At 35.3% G+C, this 20,778-nt stretch overlaps 4 protein-coding genes and 1 non-coding gene across 5 annotated transcripts; 2 read left to right on the forward strand and 3 right to left on the reverse strand.

The window, feature by feature from the left end:
- Nucleotides 1-396: 396 nt before the first annotated feature.
- Nucleotides 397-4,514, forward strand: LOC110911725 (WD repeat-containing protein 53). Its single transcript, XM_022156352.2, has 10 exons — nt 397-555; nt 828-924; nt 1,028-1,089; nt 1,588-1,704; nt 1,791-1,847; nt 1,942-1,984; nt 2,342-2,419; nt 3,445-3,775; nt 3,849-4,002; nt 4,092-4,514. The coding sequence occupies exons 1-10, from the start codon at nt 418-420 to the stop codon at nt 4,179-4,181; spliced, it is 1,167 nt and encodes a 388-aa protein (XP_022012044.1). The 5' UTR covers nt 397-417; the 3' UTR covers nt 4,182-4,514.
- Nucleotides 4,515-6,592: 2,078 nt separating this feature from the next.
- Nucleotides 6,593-7,993, forward strand: LOC110911724 (receptor-like protein 51). The gene has a single exon (XM_022156351.2). It carries the CDS (start codon nt 6,615-6,617, stop codon nt 7,887-7,889), a length of 1,275 nt encoding a protein of 424 aa, XP_022012043.1. The 5' UTR covers nt 6,593-6,614; the 3' UTR covers nt 7,890-7,993.
- Nucleotides 7,994-9,751: 1,758 nt separating this feature from the next.
- LOC110911723 (60S ribosomal protein L11) lies at nt 9,752-12,086 on the reverse strand. Its single transcript, XM_022156350.2, has 5 exons — nt 11,980-12,086; nt 11,783-11,890; nt 11,643-11,685; nt 10,779-10,974; nt 9,752-10,168 (listed from the first exon to the last, which is right to left on the reverse strand). The coding sequence occupies exons 1-5, from the start codon at nt 11,980-11,982 to the stop codon at nt 9,970-9,972; spliced, it is 549 nt and encodes a 182-aa protein (XP_022012042.1). The 5' UTR covers nt 11,983-12,086; the 3' UTR covers nt 9,752-9,969.
- A 63-nt stretch (nt 12,087-12,149) lies between these two features.
- TRNAE-CUC lies at nt 12,150-12,222 on the reverse strand. Its single transcript has one exon. It is a non-coding gene; the product is annotated as a tRNA-Glu (tRNA).
- Nucleotides 12,223-15,336: 3,114 nt separating this feature from the next.
- On the reverse strand, nt 15,337-19,401 carry LOC110911722 (shaggy-related protein kinase eta). The gene is made up of 12 exons (XM_022156349.2): nt 19,022-19,401; nt 18,158-18,253; nt 17,725-17,784; nt 17,360-17,632; nt 17,204-17,278; nt 17,069-17,125; nt 16,431-16,571; nt 16,297-16,347; nt 16,136-16,231; nt 15,974-16,057; nt 15,754-15,855; nt 15,337-15,618 (listed from the first exon to the last, which is right to left on the reverse strand). Exons 2-12 carry the CDS (start codon nt 18,248-18,250, stop codon nt 15,520-15,522), a joined length of 1,131 nt encoding a protein of 376 aa, XP_022012041.1. The 5' UTR covers nt 18,251-18,253; nt 19,022-19,401; the 3' UTR covers nt 15,337-15,519.
- Nucleotides 19,402-20,778: the final 1,377 nt, after the last annotated feature.

The raw sequence follows: 20,778 nt of genomic DNA on the forward strand, positions 1-20,778 counted from the left end.
GAGTTTAATAACGCCCCCACACCATTCCCCATGGGCATTATAGGTAGGGATGGACATTTTTTTTTCCCAAATACCCGTACCCCGTGCCATACCAATATATTCAGTACGGTATTTGGTACCCAGTTTTGTTCAAATTCGGTACCGATACAGGGACTATACCAATCTAAACCCTAATTATTGGGGCTTGAAGACGGAGAGATATTTTTTAAATAATGTCCAATAAAAAGAAAAACATGAAAAGTAATGAATGAAAGAACGTTAACTATTACAATAGAGTTATTATCCTATGTGGCGAAAAACATCAAAAAGAAAAATATATTTAAAGTAACCTTGTTTTTATTTACAATTTCCCCTGTTCACTTAAATTGGGGTTTAACCCTGTAAAGTTTCAGTTGTACATCAAACAAAGCAACAAAAATGGCGGAAACGAGTGTGCAGACGAACGAGACGACTACCACCGGACCACCGGCAAGACGGCTGAGAGGTCATAAAGCCATCGCCACCTCCTGTATCGCCTCCCGCGACCGCCCTGGCCTCATCGCCTCTGCCGCTGAAGTACGATTCATTCACTTTTAACTTTTTCATACTATGAACCCTATATTTGAAATAAAAGGTGAACCCTGGCCTTAATTGTTTGAGTAAGCCCAAATTAGTTTCTAAGTAAGACATTGATAGAATTACAGGCTTTCACTATTTTAGGCTCTGTTGCTTGCTTTAGATTCAACAAACTTATAACTTATTGTCTTTTTTTTTTATGAAATTTCTGAATTTTGGAGGTAACATTTTTATTTAAATCATATGATGTCTTTATATTATCTTGTATGTAGGATGGGTGTGTTTGCTGGTTTGATATGCGATGTAAAGATCTATTGCACACCATGGATGTTGCTCAAAATCCAATTTCCTCATTATGCTTCAAACCGGGTCAGCGTTCTTGGTCAAATGTTTTTTTTTTTCAAATGAATGTTTTGTGCTTTAGGTGTTTGTCGCATACTTTATCTCATTCAATTTGTATATTTCGATGCAGGGAATGAGAATACCGTTTACGTATCCTCTGAAAATGAAGTGAAGGTTTTTGACGTCCATATGGTAATCTTCATTGGTTCGACATTGTCAGATTTTGGTTACTTATTTTTGTTAACCGAGTTGAGACTTATCTTTGTAAACGACTTCTGATTTTTATAGAGTAAAGAGTTAAATGCCATTTTAGGCCCTGTGGTTTGGGCCATTTTGCCAGTTTAGTCCAAAGGTTTCATTTTTCTCCTGTGGGTCCAAAAAGGTTTCATCGTTGCCATTTTAGTCCACTGGGTTAACTTCATCCATTATTTCTGTTAACCAGAAGGGCAATTTATCCATTTTATACCGAATCACCCTTCTCGTTAACAGAAATAATGGATGAAGTTAACCCAGTGGACTAAAATGACAACAGTGAAACCTTTTTGGACACAGAGGCGAAAAATGAAACATTTGGACTAAACTGGCAAAATGGCCCAAACCACAGGGACTAAAATGGCATTTAACTCTAAAGTAAATTACTAGTTTCTTGCTTATTCTTTATTGGTCATAATGTTGACGTTCATCTTACAGCTTACCTCATGGAAGCCATTGGAGAGTTACAGTTACAATAAAGAGGAGATAAACCAGATCACATGTAACTCAAAGTCATCTTTTCTTGCAGCTGCTGATGACGGTGGTGATATAAAGGTACGGTTATTTTGTTAAAAAAAAAATCACTTTTATTATTATTTACATACGCGGTAGACCAATAACTAGTTAATATTGTCTTGCAGATCATCGATATACGCCAGAAGTGTCTGTATAAGACATTAAGAGCTGCCCATGAAAGTGTATCCTTTTCTGGATTTCTTGAAATACCTTTCTCATGATCATATTTTCCATGTATTTTTTTACTTGTCGTCTTAAGTCTTAACTTATATTTAGATATGTAGCAGTGTGCAGTTTCTTCCTTGGAGACCTTGGGAAGGTATTCTTTTCATATTTATGTTCTTTGTTTAGAAAAGTGTGCCTGAGGCGCGAGGCGAGCTTCAAAACGCCTCAGGGGGTTGAGGCGGTGCCTCGCGTACTTCTGGGTCAAAATTGGTCAAAGTTGATATGTAATACAGACATGAGAGACGCAACTTCTGTTGTGAATGAACTCATAAAGCGTATTGTATGTGCATATAGCAAACGCCTCGCATACGTTATGCGAACACCTCGCCTTTTGGGACCTAAACGCCTCGGAGCGCCTTGCACTTTGTTAAACCAAGTGTCTATTTAAACTTAAAGTGCGTGTGCAAATTCAATTTAATCAACATGAAGAATGGAGAATATTCTTTTGCAGTAATCACTGGTGGGCTTGATTCGAAGCTAATAATGTGGGACTTCTCGAAAGGACGACCATTCAAAGTTATGGATTTGGGTATGGCAATATTTCAATTTTGCTACATGTATTAGTTTGTATTTTATATATAAGAAATATTTCGATTTTCGAGTAAAATGCCATTTCGTCCCTGAGGCTTGGCCAGTTTTGCGACTTTCGTCCAAAGGTTCGTTTTTCCGCATCTGGATCTAAAAAGTTTGAAATCTTGCCATTTTCATCCGGCTTGTTAATTCCATCCGTTTTTCTTCGTTAAGTCAAGGGTATTTCCGTGTTTTTTGTTAACTTAAAGGGCAATTCGGTCTTTTTCACTTTATGTAAAAAGGCCAAAGACCCTTGAAAAAGACCGAATTGCCCTTTAAGTTAAAAAAAGGACGGAAATACCCCTGACTTAACAGAGAAAAATGGAAGGAGTTAACGAGCCAGATGAAAATGGCAAGTTTTCAAACCTTTTGGATCCAGATGCGGAAAAACAAACCTTTGGATGAAAGTCGCAAAACTGGCCAAACCTCAGGGGCGAAAATGACATTTTACTCGAAATATAATAATCGTTTTCTAGTTGACTGAATCAATCAATCATACCCAGTATAATCCCACTCATAGCCAGGCTACTAGTAAGGTCTGGGGAGGGTGAGATGTAGGCAAGCCTTACCTCTATCCCAAGGGATAAAGAGGTTGCTTCCAGTGAGACCCCCAGCTCCAAAGCCACATTCAACCATAAGCGTCAAATGAATCATAAATAGGCATATAACTACTTTTGAAGCAACTAGAAAACATAGGTCCTGGAAATATTCATTTTAAAGCTACGACGCAACGCAATAAAGAAAGCATTAACATACACGCAAGGAGTAGGCACAAAGGCAAGAACTAACATGCAAAGGCCACCAGAAACAACTAAAATGCAACGCACCTAAGACAGGTCTCTAATACCCAACCGTACCAACCTCCTAAAAGTCCTTAACCCTAATCCTATGTCTCCACGAACTTCTATCCTCGACCATGTCCTCAGAAAGGTGCAAGTCTATTAAATCCTTCCTAATAGACTGAATATAATTTCTTATTTTTAGGAAAATCTGAACCGGATAGCAGTAGTAACGCAGGACAGTGCTTCAATCCTGCGTTCGTACACGCAATTGCAGTTCCTGAAGCCGATATGTTAGATAAAACTGACAAGATATGTGTTGTGGCCAGAGGCGATGGTGTTGTCGATGTAATCAATATAGAATCCGAATTTCGAGCCGCCAAATCCAAGGGTTCTTCTAACCCGAAAAAAGGTGGTCAACCAAAGTCAAACGGAAATGTTCCGTCTCCAAGTTCTGAAAAAGAAGATCAAAATCAAAGAACGAGGTTGCGCTTAGATTATTCCTCTGGAGGCCATACTGCTGCTGTATCTTGCGTGTAAGCGTTGACTTTTATCGTCATATACGGTTTCTCGTTTGTAATAGTATTGTGAGTTTTGTTCATGATATAGGGCGTTTTCGGTTTTTGGGGAGAAAGGAAGGTACATAATATCGGGGGGCAATGATAAAGCTGTGAAGGTTTGGAATTGGTCCGGTTTCTTTAAAGCAGATGAAACTTGCAACAAAGATGACTTTCTACATTTAAACATAAGTTTGGGCAGAAAAGTAAGTTAATCCGCGAAAGGTATTTTTGGCATTTGATCAATAGTTCATATGCGTTCGTTGACCAATGGTTTATCTTTGTATGGCATTAGGTCAACTGGCTTTGTACTACTCCAACTGATTCAGAAAATCTTGTGGTTTGTGATACATCAAAAGTAGTGAAGGTTTATACTGTCGCATAGTCAACTATATGGATGCCGAAAGTCAAACTGCAGTTCTAGAAGTTGAATCAGTCTTTTTTAGCAAGATTAGACTGCGAAATGGTGGATCATGAGCAAAAACGATGATGAACAAGTTAGTTATGTTTTGTTGAATCTTGCGAACTTATGCATGTTTTGCAGAGTTAGTGTTATGGCCAGTTTTTACATTTTTGTATGATATTTGGTGGCAAGGTATTTACTTAGCATCGTTTTGCAAACTTATGCATGTCTTGCAAAGTTAGTTTTAGACCACCTAATATTTGTTTGTGGATTCAAAATTAATATACTGCATGCCAATAAGACCTGCATTTTAAAGGTTCGGATCCAATCAACTTGTCAGATCGGTTGCACTGAGTTTTGAGATGGGCTCTTGCTTCGGTTGAGATCTTTTGAGCAGACACTGCTCGTTGTGGTACGGTTGGGGTGGGGGCTGCCTCAAGTTGCTTCAAAGACTTGCATATATATAAACACCATTGTTGCATATGCACACTGCTTGCTACTTGCCTTCTAAACGGACGGTTCATCATCCCCAGGGTATCATTATTATTCTAACCAATACACCGATATTGGTAACTTACTAAGTGTGAATTTTTGACACAATACGGAAACACGACACAAACCTAACACGAAATTCAGGGGTTTGGGTTTAGTATAAACGGGTTCAGACCAGTTTCAGGTCGACACCGCTGGCACCTTAGCTAATCGGGTCGACTTCGTGTCAACCCAGGTTGACCAGTTTAACCCATTTATTTATTTTTTTAGTTTTCTTTTTAAGGGTATTTTTGTGCCAAAGTTTAAAATTTATAAATAATTGTTAATATTTTAAACATAATTGCTTCAAAAAAATAGATGTAATATGTAAATTTAGAATTTTAAAATATTAATATGTTAAATAGTTTGTGTTTGTGTCAACCTATGAATACGCGTGTCATGTTCGGGTTCATGTGACAATCTCCGGCTTTGTGTGAGCTCGGGATCGACCCCCAACCTACATTCACGGCCCATTTAGCAACCCGAACTAATCAAATTTACAACAGTTTTAATCCCTCTGACCACCCTTCTAGTCCTGAACCTGGTAGGCGTGGTGGTGGGGTTTTTGACGCCTTAAACAAAGGTTACTAGGCGCGGGGAAAGTGTTCTTTGCGTTTAGGGTCATTCTTCATTTGTAACCCGTTTCTTCAAGGTTTATGGGTTGACAAAACTGGAATCCAACAATTGTCAATTTGTGGTCTGTGTTGTTGGCTTCTCTTCTCTATTATGTGGGTCAAGATTGACCCGTTTGTTAGAAAAGGTGACTTCAGTCTTACGGAAATATGTATTGCAATTGATTGTTGAGTACAAAGTATAGTTTTAAATTAGCAATTTTTATTGATCATGGCGTCTTAGAGGATGTGCAAGGTGGGCAACCGCACACGGCCTATATTTTATAAGGGCATCAATTTCTTTCTATAGGTACTATAGGTCGATTTAACATATTTAAAGAAAAAAAAACTTATGAAGTCAGTAGTAATTTCATATTCTTCAAGGACTCAATAAGTTAATAACCATCAACCATTATCCCATTAATCAACTAATCGTTTAACTGAAATACCAAATACCCTTTTGGCCTTTTTAAACACTTAATATAATGACTTAATTAACACTTAGTTTATTGCAGCAATTTGGAATTGAAGAAGAACTGAGATTGGCGATTGACTGTGGATAACCAATTAGGCGATTAATGATCTAACCCCTCATTATGAATAGTTGATAACTTTACTTCCAAGAATGCTAGGAGAGTCGCAATTTTTTTAGCTACGTAAGATAAGTAAATTTCCTATAATAGTTTTGTTTTGTTTATTGTTATAGCAGTTATCGCCATAGTAATGAATTTTGTTTATATATATAACGTTCTACTTTAGTGACTTATTTTTACTTGTCGCATAGCGTCTTTGAAATCTTAGGTAAGTCCATGTATGTTGATGAGAGAACATGAATGTTAACCAAAATTCCTTGTTGAATAGTTCATAAAATGTTTGCTTATAGTTTATAAATTGGAAAACTCGATTTAAACGTATATTGTTTACTAAAGATTTTGATGTGTTACCGATACGTATGTTGATGTAAATGTAATCAAAGTTTTTCTCATTAGATATTCTTCAATTGGTAATTTATAAAATTTTAGAATAGAAGATGATCAAGTTGTACACATATAATTGCTTTTGTTTACATTTTATGATGTTCGGTTTATAATAATGATTACTAACAATTATATTTGGAACAAAATAAAATAAAATAAATGAACTTTTTGAGGGTGGTAAAATAGGAAGGTTAAATTAGTAATTTTAGGTATCACCTTTTCTTGATTTATACTCTTCACAAACCTTAAAAACATTCATATTCACACTATCTACTCAAGAGAGAAATAAAACAACAATGAGAGCTTCTATCCCCACCACCTTTTATCTCCTCCTCCTCCTCTACACCATCACCACCACCACCGTCGCTACTCCGCCACGGTCCGCCAAACAAACTGCCACGGCCGAATCTCCATCGTCTCCTTCCGCCTCCACCCTTGATCCACACCAACTAAGAGCCCTCCAATTCCTCCACATCCCCACCACCCAAGATCCATGCACCACCTCCACATGTGACAATGCCACCCCATTCCGCCACCTCCTCTCTCTCCGCCTCACCGACTGCCCCATGGAACACCGCCTCTCCACCACCACCCTCTCCACCCTATCCACCCTCACCTCCATCACCTTCTTCAATTGCCACATCCCAATCATCCACTTCCCATCCTCCCTCACCACTAACCTCCACTCTTTCACCTCCATCAACTCCCTCCAACGCCTCACCGGAGTCTTCCTTAGCCACTTCCACAACCTCAACCATCTCTACATCTCCGGTGATCCCATCAAAGCATCCGGCATCCACATCATCACCTCCAACATGAAGTCTTTAAAAACTATAACACTTTACAACACACATCTCACCGGATACCTCCCAAAAGATTGGAATCCAAAGCTTATCCACATTGATTTTTCCAAGAACAAACTCAAAGGAAGCATACCCACATCATTAACTCTCTTGAAAAACCTTAATGTTCTAAACTTTTCATCAAATAACCTCATTGGAGTCCTACCCAACTCATTAGGAGCCTTAACTTCACTAAAAATACTATCTTTATCGTCGAATTCGCTCTCCGGGCCCATACCCGGATCCATATCCTCCATATCCGGGTTAGTACATTTGGATCTTGGTTCAAACCAATTCAATGGGGTTATCCCGGAGTTCATATCCGAAATGAAAGAACTAAAGTATTTGAATCTTGAAAACAATAAGTTTCATGGTGTTTTGCCATTCAATGCATCATTTATCAAGAAACTTGATGTGTTCAAGATAAATGGGAATTTTGATCTTTGTTACAAGCATTCAATTAGTTTAGAAGAATTGCATCTTGGTATTGCTCGTTGTGATAAACATGGAATGCCCATTTTGCCCCCGCCGGCGATGAATACGCCATCGTCGTCTTGGGTGGATGTTGGTGGTGGTGGTGATGAAAATGGTGGTGATGATGATGTTGTGGAAAAGAATAATCAAGTGCATGTTAATAGGGGGCCAAATAAGGTTGTTCTTGGAGTGGCAATTGCGCTTTCGGCTATGGTTTTTATTATTATATTTTTGGTTTTGTTATTTATATGTTAGAATTTAGATTCACTTTCAAGTTTTGGGATAGTGTTTTATTGATTTTATGTAATTGAATTATCAAATAATTAATATGATGTTATATATGTATTTTGATCGAACTATAATGTTATACGATGCGTATATATGATGTTTATATACGTATTATTATACGATGCGTATATATGATGTTTATATACGTATTATTGTTAAGGTGTTATTTTGAAATCATGTGTGGGAAGGATTAGAGTAGGACATGTGTATATTCATGAATTTTGATTTTTTAGAGAATGATATTTGCAACCGTTGTTTTTTTTTTTCTTTTTGCATCAATACATGTAACATTGGATGCACAATGTAACAAGTTAGGAAAACTATTGTAGCAAGAGAAAAATACGTATGTGGAACGCTGCATAAAAATTCGTTATATAACGTGTTATAACAAACCAAAACTGGAAAGTTTGACATTGTTGTAACGTGTTAGACACGTCGTTGTAAAAAGGATATACAAATTTCATTATTACAACGAATTTTAACAAAAATAAACCGTATTTGGCGTTATACACAATGCATTTAATTCGTAAAAAGGATAGTGCATCCAAATTACGTGTATTTTTTAATCAAAGGTCACGTAATTAGATGAAGGCATCCAGGTCTATAAACAAATCCGAACATTCAATGAGTTTTTTAGCGGGAATTTCATTTACGTTCATTTGTTTAATAAATGAACAAACATGAGCAAAAAAAATTCGTTTGATTAATAAAATAAACGAACATGAACAAAGGTCACATTCATTCAATTGTGCTCGTGAACGTTCAGTAATATGTTCGTTTACATTCGTTCATGGTTCTTTGAAACATTATTTTTGGATTATTATACTTATTATGTCTAAGTTTTGGGATAATTATATTTAGTCAAACGCTTAACAATGTATTTATGTCTAATGTTTATGATTAAGAATGTTGTTTTATACTTTAAAAAAAAATTATATATGTTTGTGTTCATTAACAAATTCAATTCCTTGATGAACGAATATGAACAAGAACTTCGTTCGTGACAAATTAAATGCTAAACAGACAAACATAAACAAAACTCCGTTACATTCTTATGAAAACACATGTACCCTTACCCATACATCCTATTACTTTTTACACTTCTAATATTTTTTAATCTTTTATTTAACCAGGCCCCACTAACAAATATATCGAGAGAGGAATAATGATGTAGCGTTGTAATCGGCAATTGTTTCTAACCATGATTACTTTCTCGATGCTTTTTACTCGTGCTTTTCTTGTACTATACTTCTTTAGAGAAAAAGCTAACTTTTTAGATTTTATAATATCTTCAACAAATATTCTTCGATTCACTAACATGAATTACAAGATAATTGTAGTCGATTATGATCTAGCACTTGTGACCTAGTAAAGAGATCTAAGTTCAATCTTCATTGGTGTCACTTAGGTGGATTAGGCAATGATAGATAGAGATTAGCCTTCTTACAGAGGTGTCAGGTTCTATCCTGAGCCCACCCGGGTTTTCGTCCTACCATGTGTTATGCCAGAGAATGTTCAGTTCATGTTATGGTACAACGGCTGTCAAGTGGCAGTTGGCGATATGGGTATGGTTTCCCGGGGGAACGCCCAAACAAAACTATGAAGCCAATGTGGGGCCCAATTAAGACAACATAGTCCGGCTAGAGTGAGACAACGGTTCCAAAAAAAAGATAAATGTAACCGATATACAAATTTTCTTCAACACCAAGAAGCCGTTGCATCTTTATGTGCAACTCCATTAACCGTATGACGTAAATTGTTTCAATAAAAAAAAACTCGTTTAAGCCCAATACCCGACCCGCAGAGAAAAATCTCACTTGAGCCAAGTATAATCAAAATAGCATTTTTCAAACATGGTAATAAGAAAGCATTTGAGAAAAACAAAGGCGTTTCCATGATTTCCATCCTAAAAACAACTATTGTAACAAGATAATATAACCCGATTGGCGATTACTAGTCGAAAATAGAACCAAAAGACAAAAATGGATTAATACGAGCCGAGTGACAATTAACCACCCAACGAAACTTACAGTAAATATAAGTTTTTCTATGCTCCGATTTGTTGGGATTTGTTGAGGATAACTCCTTCATACTTCACCTGGAACCACTTCATTGCATCCTCCTTTGTAACTCTGTGCTGAATGCCAACACGGGCCTTGCACCTACGTCTGCGGCCCACACGGTACCCTGGCCTCTCTAGAACCACAAAGAAGTCCATACCATAGATACCAGTTGACGGGTCATACCTGAAATAAGATAATAGAAGAATCTTTGAATCTCACATGTTTGATTGTTTGCTAATATGTAAACAAGTCGTACCACTGGCGAGCTACTCTAAATCAACTTGCTTAAAGCTTTTGATTAGAGCCAGGCATTAAATATGCTTGAGCCTAGAGGGGAACTCATTTAAAACTTATACCCAAACTCAATACACATGCTTGACTAGGCTCACAAGCCTAAATGAGCCTCTTATTCAATATTGATATAAAGAGAATTACAGTATAAACTAAATAGATTATATTATTATGTTATTTATATGTAATTATTATATATATCAATTTACAACAGTAAGACTAATTATGTATATGGTATATAAGTAGCTAAATAATAAATAATAAATGAACAAGCTTGGCCCAGTCTTAAAAGAAATTACTCACAGGCTCGTGCATTTATACATACACAAGTTTAGACAGTTCGAAACGAGACAAACAGAAGCCAAAGCAAGCTCGAGCTCATTTAGACTCCAAGTGATATTAATACAGTTTCTTTTCAATGAAATACAAGTATAACATATACTAAATGGAACGTGTAAAAACTCAACTAAGCAGGCAACAAAAGGGATTTCATAAAACTTACTTGATACCAAGATCAATGTGTTCTTGAATACCAAAACCAAAGCAACCGGTGTCACTGAAGTTGCGTCTCAAAAGCTCGTATTCCTTGACTTTCAAGCCACTTTCCAAGAGCTGCATTGCCTTGTCTCCCCTAACAGTGACATAGCACGCAATCTTTTCGTTACGCCTGATACCGAAAGATCTCACCGTGTACCTTGCTGTGACAGGCAACACCAAAATTATCAACACATAAATCTAGACACTTTGTGTCGGCATATTAAATGCAAGTTAACCAAGAACTTAAAACACAACAAGATTTTCTAAACCAATACTCATTTTGTTGTCAATTAAACACAAACTACATCATCAAACTAGGGATGTTCCTGTCCGGTTGGGACGGTTTTGACGAATTTTCTCTGATAAGTACGTTTAAAAAAAATCAAACCAAAGCAACGAATTGGCCGGGTCAGGAAAAATGGTTCTGTTTTAACGGTTTACTGGTTTGAACTGGTTTTTTTATAGCACAAAATAATACCATTAGATGATAAGAACTTTAGTAAAACGGTTTACTGGCTTGGTTTTGACAGCCGGTTCCAAACCATAAACAAATTTTACACAGTAAACCATAAACTGAACCGCTTCACTTCTAAATTGGTCCAAACCGACCGATAGCTCGGTTTGAACAGTTCGGGTGGTTTCAACAGCTTTTAATTATATTAAACCACAGCAGCTAATCAACAACATTTTTTCCAGTTAAAACTGAGAATTGGAGCACAAGTATAACATTACAACTAAGAAACATTTTATATAAGCAAGAACAAAAATCTTCAAATAATCTGGCTATGCACTGAAATTGAATAGAAAACAATAAAAAGCTACAACTCACCCTTGGAAAACACAGGAGATTGGCCACTCAATTGCTCCAAAACCTAATTTCAAAACAACAACAACAACAACAAGCCCTAAATCAGTAAAAGCATTCAAATCATATTATCACACAGATTAAATAAAACCAGATAAACTAACCTTAGCAGCACGAGTAAGACGATCACCACTTTCACCGACGGAGATGTTGAGAACCAGTTTCTGAACCTTAATCTCCCTCATCGGATTCGCTTGCTTCCGTTCTGAAGCCTACAACATTATTTCATTCAATCACATCATTATCATCATCTCAACAAAAAACACTATTCGATTAAACAAAAAAAAGTTAAAAGCACTACCATTGACGATGCGGAGGATTACGGTGGCTGACGGCGGAGCAAAATGAGGGCGATTGTAGAAGAAGAATATGATTTTATTAGGGTTTTGGTTTATATACAAAAAAAGAAGGAATGTGAAATGACGGATATACCCCTGTACTTTAGAAAAGTTGTTAAAGAAAAAAATTGTTTTCCGTTGCCGGGACTTGAACCCGGGTCTCTCGGGTGAGAGCCGAGTATCCTAACCAACTAGACTACAACGGATGTTGCTTTTTTTTATGCTAACAAGGCTTTTTATACTGAGTGTTTTGTCATGTGAGTTGTGGATCTTTAAATGGTAATGACGTATGGGATTTTATAATCGCGTATATATTTTTACTCAAGTGTACTTTTATTAGTTAAGTAAAGTACATAAAGATTGAGTTACGTGTGTTAAAATTTGATACATGAATATGATTCACAAAGCATTTAATACTGGTAAGAAACCTAAAGTCTTATATCAAGGAAATGTAATGGATGCTTGAAAAGGTAGTTGAAAATTGTGCATGAGCTCGTGAGCTTTTAAATGTTACGTGAAGGAGTGAGATGTATGTGTGTTCTGCTATAATAGATGGTATATTAATTTAAAAGGGTTGACGTCTACTTGGAAACGATTTTTAAAGTTTGTTTCCTTTTGTCTATCTATAGGTTACTGTATGAATAGTTTTGAACAAAATTCGATTTGTGTATTTGTGCGATATGGTGAATTTGTGTTGTTAAATTTTTGGTTGTTTATTTATTTTGCTTCAACTCATCTAAATAGTCTGTATAGGACAATGCTAGATGGATTCCATTTTATCTTAATAGTTTCTGTAGGCTAATGTTCATGTGTAGGATTTCTAAACAGTTTGGTAAATTTTTGTTAGTATATGTGAAAAGATTGTAGCTACTTGTCATCTAGGTAAATCATTCTTGGTGTTGGAAAAATCCATCCGTGTCACCATGTTTTATAATTTGAGAATGTATTGTTTATTCTGCCCCGCGAAGTTCGCGGGTATTAGTACTAGTTAATGAAAAATTCCAAAAAATTTAGATTTAACAGCTAAATATAGAAGTCAAGAAAAATAATGGAAAAATCAAAGACAATAATATTATTCTTCTCTCTTTCTTCCGTCATAATTGGTTTTTTTAGAGTCAAAGCAAACTCATTTAATACATCAAATTTAATGTTCAACTTATTTTGTTTTTTTAACAAACATAACATGTACTATTTGGCAATGGGTTAAAATGTACAAGTTATTTGTCAGTCAAACATATCAAACATATCGGGTTAGATAGACCTACAAAACAAATAACTTAAATGTCAAGGAACCTAATGAGCTTGGAGTTTCTTCTACAAACTGAATACTTGTAAAGAGTTACATGTCTGGTACGTTTTTCAAAGTTCTGCCAAAATTAATAAACAAATCACCATGATATTTACTTTGTCACAATATTAGAGTACATTTTTTATTGTTACATGTCAATCATGGATGAAAATAGCAATGTGTGAGATTGATTTACAATATGTGGATATATTGTTATGTGTCAATTGGGGTTTACAATAGTAGTCTCTTATATTATAGGAGAAACAAGTACAATTTAAGTCCCTAAACTATAACCTAATACCAAATAGGTCTAATATGTGAGTACACATATGGTTATAGATGAATGTGATCCCATGTAACCTGAAAAAGGAATATGATCACCCACGACAAACTAATAGTTAGAATTATCTCTAGAATGGTTAATAATAACGATCTTTATTAAACTCGTTAGTTCTTGATGAATAAAAGAGTTTAGGGAGTTTAAAGAAAAACGAGAGTATAAAATAGCACATTCTTTAATTATAAGATAGTCTAATTTCATATGGGATGAGTGAATACCTAAAAGATATTAGATGTGACAAAGGTGCCTAGAGCATGCCACTACAAGCACCATAGTATCTAAGTGTCAACTAGATTTGTTTACATGGTTTAACAGATTAAAAACAAGATCTATTTACTAATAAGAGATCTGATACATTGATTCTTTTAAGCGGATCTAATACTTTGATCAACACAAGATCCATTATCACTCGTCCATTTTAACAAAAACTGCTCCCACCCTCACAACACCATCGATCAACAATTTGTTGTTCAAATTACCATTAACGCGTGCCAATACCATCATATACCTTGAAGATTGTGCACACGCTCTTAGAATGTGAGCTTTTAAATGCCTCGCGAAGGAGTGAGATTTGTGGTGAACATGGAGCCAACATTATGATATGATGCACCAAGTTTCAAAATTAAAGTTCTCAAAAGTCATCCCCTAGGAATTAGACAAAAAAACATATATTTTTCCAGTCATGCGATTAGATACTTAAACTTAATCCGTGTAACATTTATTATGGGCAGGAGGTATTCATGTGGATACAAGAGTAAAACAAAATACGCAATCATAAAGTCGAGTATCTTATTGTTCTATGTGTAAATGTTCTAACACGTATTTAAGAATGTAAAACACATAAAATCTTACGTAAAACCAATATTTAATATGCTTACAAAACTATATTATTACTATAATAACCTAATTTTTAAAGCGTTTAGGAGATGGTATGCATTAACCAAAGGGGCAATGCGCTAGTGGTACCCTAGTGACTTTCTGTATGGGTGGTTACCAGTTAAAGTCTCGTTCGTAACAAAAATGTCATGCGCAAAACAGTGGTTTTACCATAGTGGACCTTCAGGTGATGGGTTTCCCCTGGAATTGGTGATGGGCCGGGTCACCAGCGTTGTCTGCGATCGCGGGCCTGGAAAGTCTTTTGCCTATTGGTGATGGGCCGGGTCACCGCCACCAATGCATGCCACTGCCATCATCCCCCACGGCAATCTGCCACCCCCGCCTATTGGCGCAGCCATCATCACCACCGGCACCAACTACTACCAACGTTACCTTGCCCCCTTCACCACCCCATCACCCCTATCAATGTCGCTGCTATTACCAATTCCACCATCACCACCATGAGTGATGTTGCCGCCATCGAGAGGGGTGACTGACGATTAGAGGCAGGTTGATGGGCTGAATGCAAATATGGTGTTGAGATAAAATCAAAAATTAAGCTGATCTAGAACATGAGATATGCAAACCACGGTAATAGATCGAATCAAGATCCACTCAGTATTTGGGCCACATGTCACATACCAGCGGTTGACAAGCCTAACTGTACGCCTGTATTAACGAGTCGAAAGTGACAAAATGCAGGAGCATTTTCCAACACTAGAGAATATTTACATAACAAGCTAAACATATAATCTACCCAAAAACACATATAGTTGTATTCATAATTTAAAACTTGGGTGAACAAAAGCCGCAAGAAACAACAAAAACCCCGAGCCACTCGACTCCACCTTCCCCCTCCATATACTTAAATTATAAATCCAGATAACACAATAAACAAACTTACAACTTGCAGAAACAAAAAGCATATACATAACCAACTTTCCGTCCCGTTGCACAAACAATTAAAAGACCAAACACACAAGACAATCCACCTTACGCTCAATGACCCACAGCCGGCTGCACAAACTCAACATTCATTTGCTTCTTCACATGATCCGGAATCAACCTGTTGACAAGCTCCATCGATGCTCCTGATAACTGAACCACCAAAAAAGATTACAAAGATAAGAACTTTATATATATATATATATATATATATATATATATATATATATATATATATATATATATATATATATATAACCTTTTTATGGAAAAAAAAATGAAAAATACCTCTTGTTTGAAGTCAAAGAGAGGAGGTAATGGTCGACCGTCCGGTAAGTAAACATTAGGTTGGCGTATCTCATCAAAGAACGGATGTGCCATTGCTTCGAGCTAGCCATAGTTAAAAAATTATCAGTAAAACAATTACAATATGACATACAAGAAGCAAAAGCATATATAAAAAAAGTTAGTTATAAGTTATAACCAACTAACTAACTAACTAACTTACAGCATTGGAGCGAAGACTTGGAGAGTATTGCAGGAGACGAGAAGCAAGATCAACAGCTTCAGCAGGCATCCGCTTAGGAAAAACCTACAACAAACAAACGGTGAGTTACGGTTTTACGGTTTTATATTATCTAACAGAAATTAACAGCTGTAAAAACAGTACCTTATGCCACGGAAAACCCTTCATTTGAGGAAACCTGAAATCGTTGTAGTTCGGATTCATACAACGAATTTCTTCTCGAGTTGGCGTACCCAATACCTGACATAGACCCATCGTAAGAAACTATAAAATCTTCAAATCACGTTTTAAAAAAGATACCGTACCTTGATGATTTCCACCAGCTGGTCGACGGCATTTTCTCCCGGAAACAGCGGCTAGAATATATGTAAGACCGTTAAAATTAGTCAAATAATTTTTACAATGTTTATGGCTTGTGACAACGGTTTAAGATGCAAACCTGTCCCAAGAGAAGTTCGGCGAGAATGCAGCCAGCGGACCAGACATCAATCGCGGTTGTGTATTCAGTAGCACCGAAAATGAGTTCCGGTGCACGGTAGAACCGTGAACATATGTAAGATACATTCTGTTCTCCAGTCACCTAAACACAATGAAATATATAGTCAAATATGACTGTGAAAACAGCAAGAACAATTATTAAATATTATTAAAACTTTCCTATAGAATCCACTAAACCATGCAGTCGTGTTCATTTACATCAAATCTGGCTAAAATCGCGTAAAAAGAAAAAATACCCACGATTTATATTTGTTTAGTAGTCAACGTTAAAATGTGAGATTTTAAAAAGTTTCCGGAAAACTTGAAATTTTAGGCTTTTAGATTTTTAAGAAAGCAAAGCGATAAGCAAAAAGCGAAAAGCATAAAGGCCATTTTGTCATTTACTAGCGTAACCGAACCCTACTGCAAATTTGGGTAACTTTTCATGGCCTTGTATAGAATATAAGTTATCGTATTTTTACTCTAGATAATCAAACACCATGTTTTATTACGCAAACACGTTATAATTGCATGACACTGTATTAGGCAAATGAAGGCTTATATACATATATGGGATGTGAAGAAGTAACGTTAACGTACTAGCATTTTCGCGCTTCCAAAATCACAAATCTTGACTTGGTGAGTCAAAGGGTCAACCTGCAGGAAAGTAAATAAATAAGCTCTAAAAGACGCATCAAAATAAAACCGCAAAAAAAAAAAAAGATAAACGCGCACCAAAACGTTTTGAGGTTTCAAGTCCCGGTGGCATACTCCAGCAACCGTATGCATATACGCGAGCCCCCTAAAGATCTGAAACTTTCACTAGTTAGTCCCCTAAAACAAAAAAATAATAATAAAAAACTAGCGCTTGTGATGAAGGAAAAAACTCACTTGATATGTGTACAATTTCACATAAATGAGGGGCATACACATGTGTAGATCATTATAATGATCTAGAACTTGATGAATCGTATTCGGGACATAATCCATTACTAGGTTTAGAAAAAGATCGTCTGTGCTCGTACTTGAAAAGAAACACTGTTTTAAATTAACAACGTTCGGGTGGTCCATCATGCGCATCATGTGCAATTCACGGTTCTTATATCTTTTGTCTTGCAAAACTTTTTTGATAGCAACGGTTTCTCCGGTTTCTAAGCATTTTGCCTGAGATAATAACAGATCATACAAATTAGAAACTATAAAAGCACCGTAATTGAGTTATGTCAAGTTTAAACGAGAGAAAACTAATCGTGTACCTGAAAAACAGTTCCAAACGATCCGGTCCCTACAACGCGCTCTGCCATGTAACTAAGAGTCTGCATGACGTAGAAATAATCAGTCTAATTTTTAAAATAATTTTGATATTAGTCCAAAATGTTTTATTATATTACACACGAAAAAAGAATCCAAAACGATGTATTGACCGCAATATGTTTACGTTATTACGTACAACGTGGAAATATTCCCGAAAATACCAACAAATAAATTATTTCTATTTTTAGCTATAAGTAAGTTTGGATTGATACGCTCCAAACACAACCGCACGTGAATAATATCGATGACATCAAAAAAGTCTTGGATGAAACTTATAGAATTATGATTGATCAATCAAACGCAAGATCCTAATTTACTGATAGGATTCGCCCTTATGGACCGAATCAAATTGCAACATTAAAATCAATGATATACCACTTTCGGTTCTCCATTTCGGCCTCCGACTGAGGTTGATATAATGTGACCGGCTTCCTCTGCTTCATTCCTATCAAGAGCAGGCGCCGCCATTTCCTGAAACGTTTATCAAGTAATTTAGTCAAACGATAACGTTTTAGTGTCGGTGCGTCGCTTTGACTTACTTTTCTTTTCCTACATTACCATCTTAGTTCTACATTTAATAAAACAACATCGAACCGTATCTATTGAAGATATATAAACGATCTATCGCTTCACATGTTAACATAGCACAAACATCCTAAACTGACAACTGACATCTTTCACATCGCATTCAACCATGAAAACAGTTTGATATAAAACTCAACAAATAATTTAATTAGACGTCGTTTCGATGGGCGTTTAAACTGATCCTTCCAACTTGAAGCTGTGATGTAAATTTACACTGATCGAATAAAATCGACAATTATCACGCTTTCAAGACACACATGCATTAGAAACTAATCACATTTCAATAAAAAAAAAAAAAAAAAAAAAAAAAAACTAGCTCTAACAACAGAAACAGCCCAAAATGGTACCAAAATAAATAAAAAAAAAAACCATGAACATAATCCAAAATTTAAAAAAAAAAAAAAAAAACCCTCAGATAATACAAAATAAAAATCCTAAAGCATACCACTGATCTAGCAACAACCAACTAAGTGAACTAACAGCAACACAAGACAAAATTAAACAAAAACTGCTACTAAACATAAACCTTTAAAACCCTAACTGCAACCCTAAGCACACACATTGAAATCAAACACAGCCCATATAATAAATCTTGCCCTAACCCAATACCCAACACTCAATCAGCTGAAAGAACTAAGAACCAGAAACCCTAACCTTAATCAAGACTGAGTCTTTCTTGAATTCCAAACAGAACCCACAAATTTATAGGCCACAAGGAAACATATTGACAGCATAACTGCTAGCACAAAGCATGCCACCAGGCATTGTGTGGACCGGCGAGTTGAACGTGATGGCAAAAAGGGGAAAATTGTGTGTTTCCGGTTTTGGGGGGTTAAAGAAAGTTAAAAAGATTCAATTTTTTTATGAAATTTCCGGTGACCCAGAAAAACAATTTACATGTGAATGTCAATACAGAGGGTGTATGTGTATGTATGTAATGTATATCTTTTGGTGTGTAGTGTTGTGTTGTGAGTGTAAGGTGATGAGAGAGAATGTGAGTGACTGCAATTCTATGGCTTTACCCCACTAAAAGACTCTTTTTAAATTCTTCTTAATCATGCTTTAGACCCTTCTTTTTTATGATTCTAGTTATGTAAGATTCATGTGGAAGTAGTATATAGAGATATGGAATGTGTGTGTCACAATATTATTTTTTTAATTTTTATTTTTCAAGGTATTAAACTTTCCTTTTATTTTAAGATTTATGATGGTATTAAATATTTTTTTTCAAGATTTATGATGGTAGTAACCTGGACATGTGGTTTACTGGTTCACTAGATGTAGTGATATATTAAAAAAAATATATAAGTATTAAATAATTTTTAAATTTTGTATTAACTATAAGGTTAATACAATTTTATTTTTTTTATTGGTTATATATTTAAAGGAATAAGAGATATAAATTGGTTTCTTGAAAGAAAAAAACAAACTAAAGGAATAAGAGATATAAATTCGTTTCTTGAAAGAAAAAAACAAATAAAATGATGAAGAGATTTGGTTAAGGAAAAAAGGTTAAAAACATTATGAGAGAATTCAATTTAGCTGATACATTAAAAAATTTAAATGTGTAGGTATTTAATAAAATTTAATATTTGTAACAACTATAAAGTTAAAACAGTTTTATTATTATATTGGTTATATTTAAAGGAACAGGAGAAATAAATTGGTTTCTTAAATGGAAAAATAGAAAATGATGAAGAGATTTAGTTAAGAAAAAGACTTAAAAAGTTATGAGAGTATTTAATTTTGCTATTAAAATTTATTGGTCCAATTGTACTAATAAATTAAAAGTGTTAAATATTAAATGAGATTTAAATTTTGTATCAACTATACTTTAAAACAACTATATTAAAAGAAGAAATACATTGTTTTCATAAAAAGTAAAGAAATGTGAGAGTATTTAATTTAACTATACGTCTTTTAAAAAAAAGTTAATTTTAGCTATAAATACTTCACTAACATTTGGTTAGTCAACACTCTTAAATGCGTAATTGTCTGAATCTTATAATCTTAATGAAACGGTTTATAAGAGTTAGAGTTAGAGTTAGCATAGTATCTTAAATGTGTAATTGTCTGAATCTTATAATCTTAGAAAAGTTTCGATGAAACGGTTTATAAGAGTTAGAGTTAGCATAGTATCTAAAAAATATAATAACATCAATACCTTATTAGCAAACACTCTTATTGTGGATACGGGTCTTAGGGCCAAATCATCTAACATAAAATAATTAAAAGGGCTTTCAACTATATGGTATTGGTGAGTTAGATAAGGTGTAGAATAGGTGGAGGTCATGGGTTCAATCCCCATGACATGCAAGTTTAGCCATTCAAAAAAAAAAAATCTAACATAAAATAATTGAGTAACTTTTTTTAACTCGTGGGTTTAAATATTAAAAAATATAGAGTAAACA

The sequence above is a fragment of the Helianthus annuus genome, chromosome 15, assembly GCF_002127325.2.
Source record: "Helianthus annuus cultivar XRQ/B chromosome 15, HanXRQr2.0-SUNRISE, whole genome shotgun sequence".
NCBI classification, from domain to species: Eukaryota; Viridiplantae; Streptophyta; class Magnoliopsida; order Asterales; family Asteraceae; genus Helianthus; species Helianthus annuus.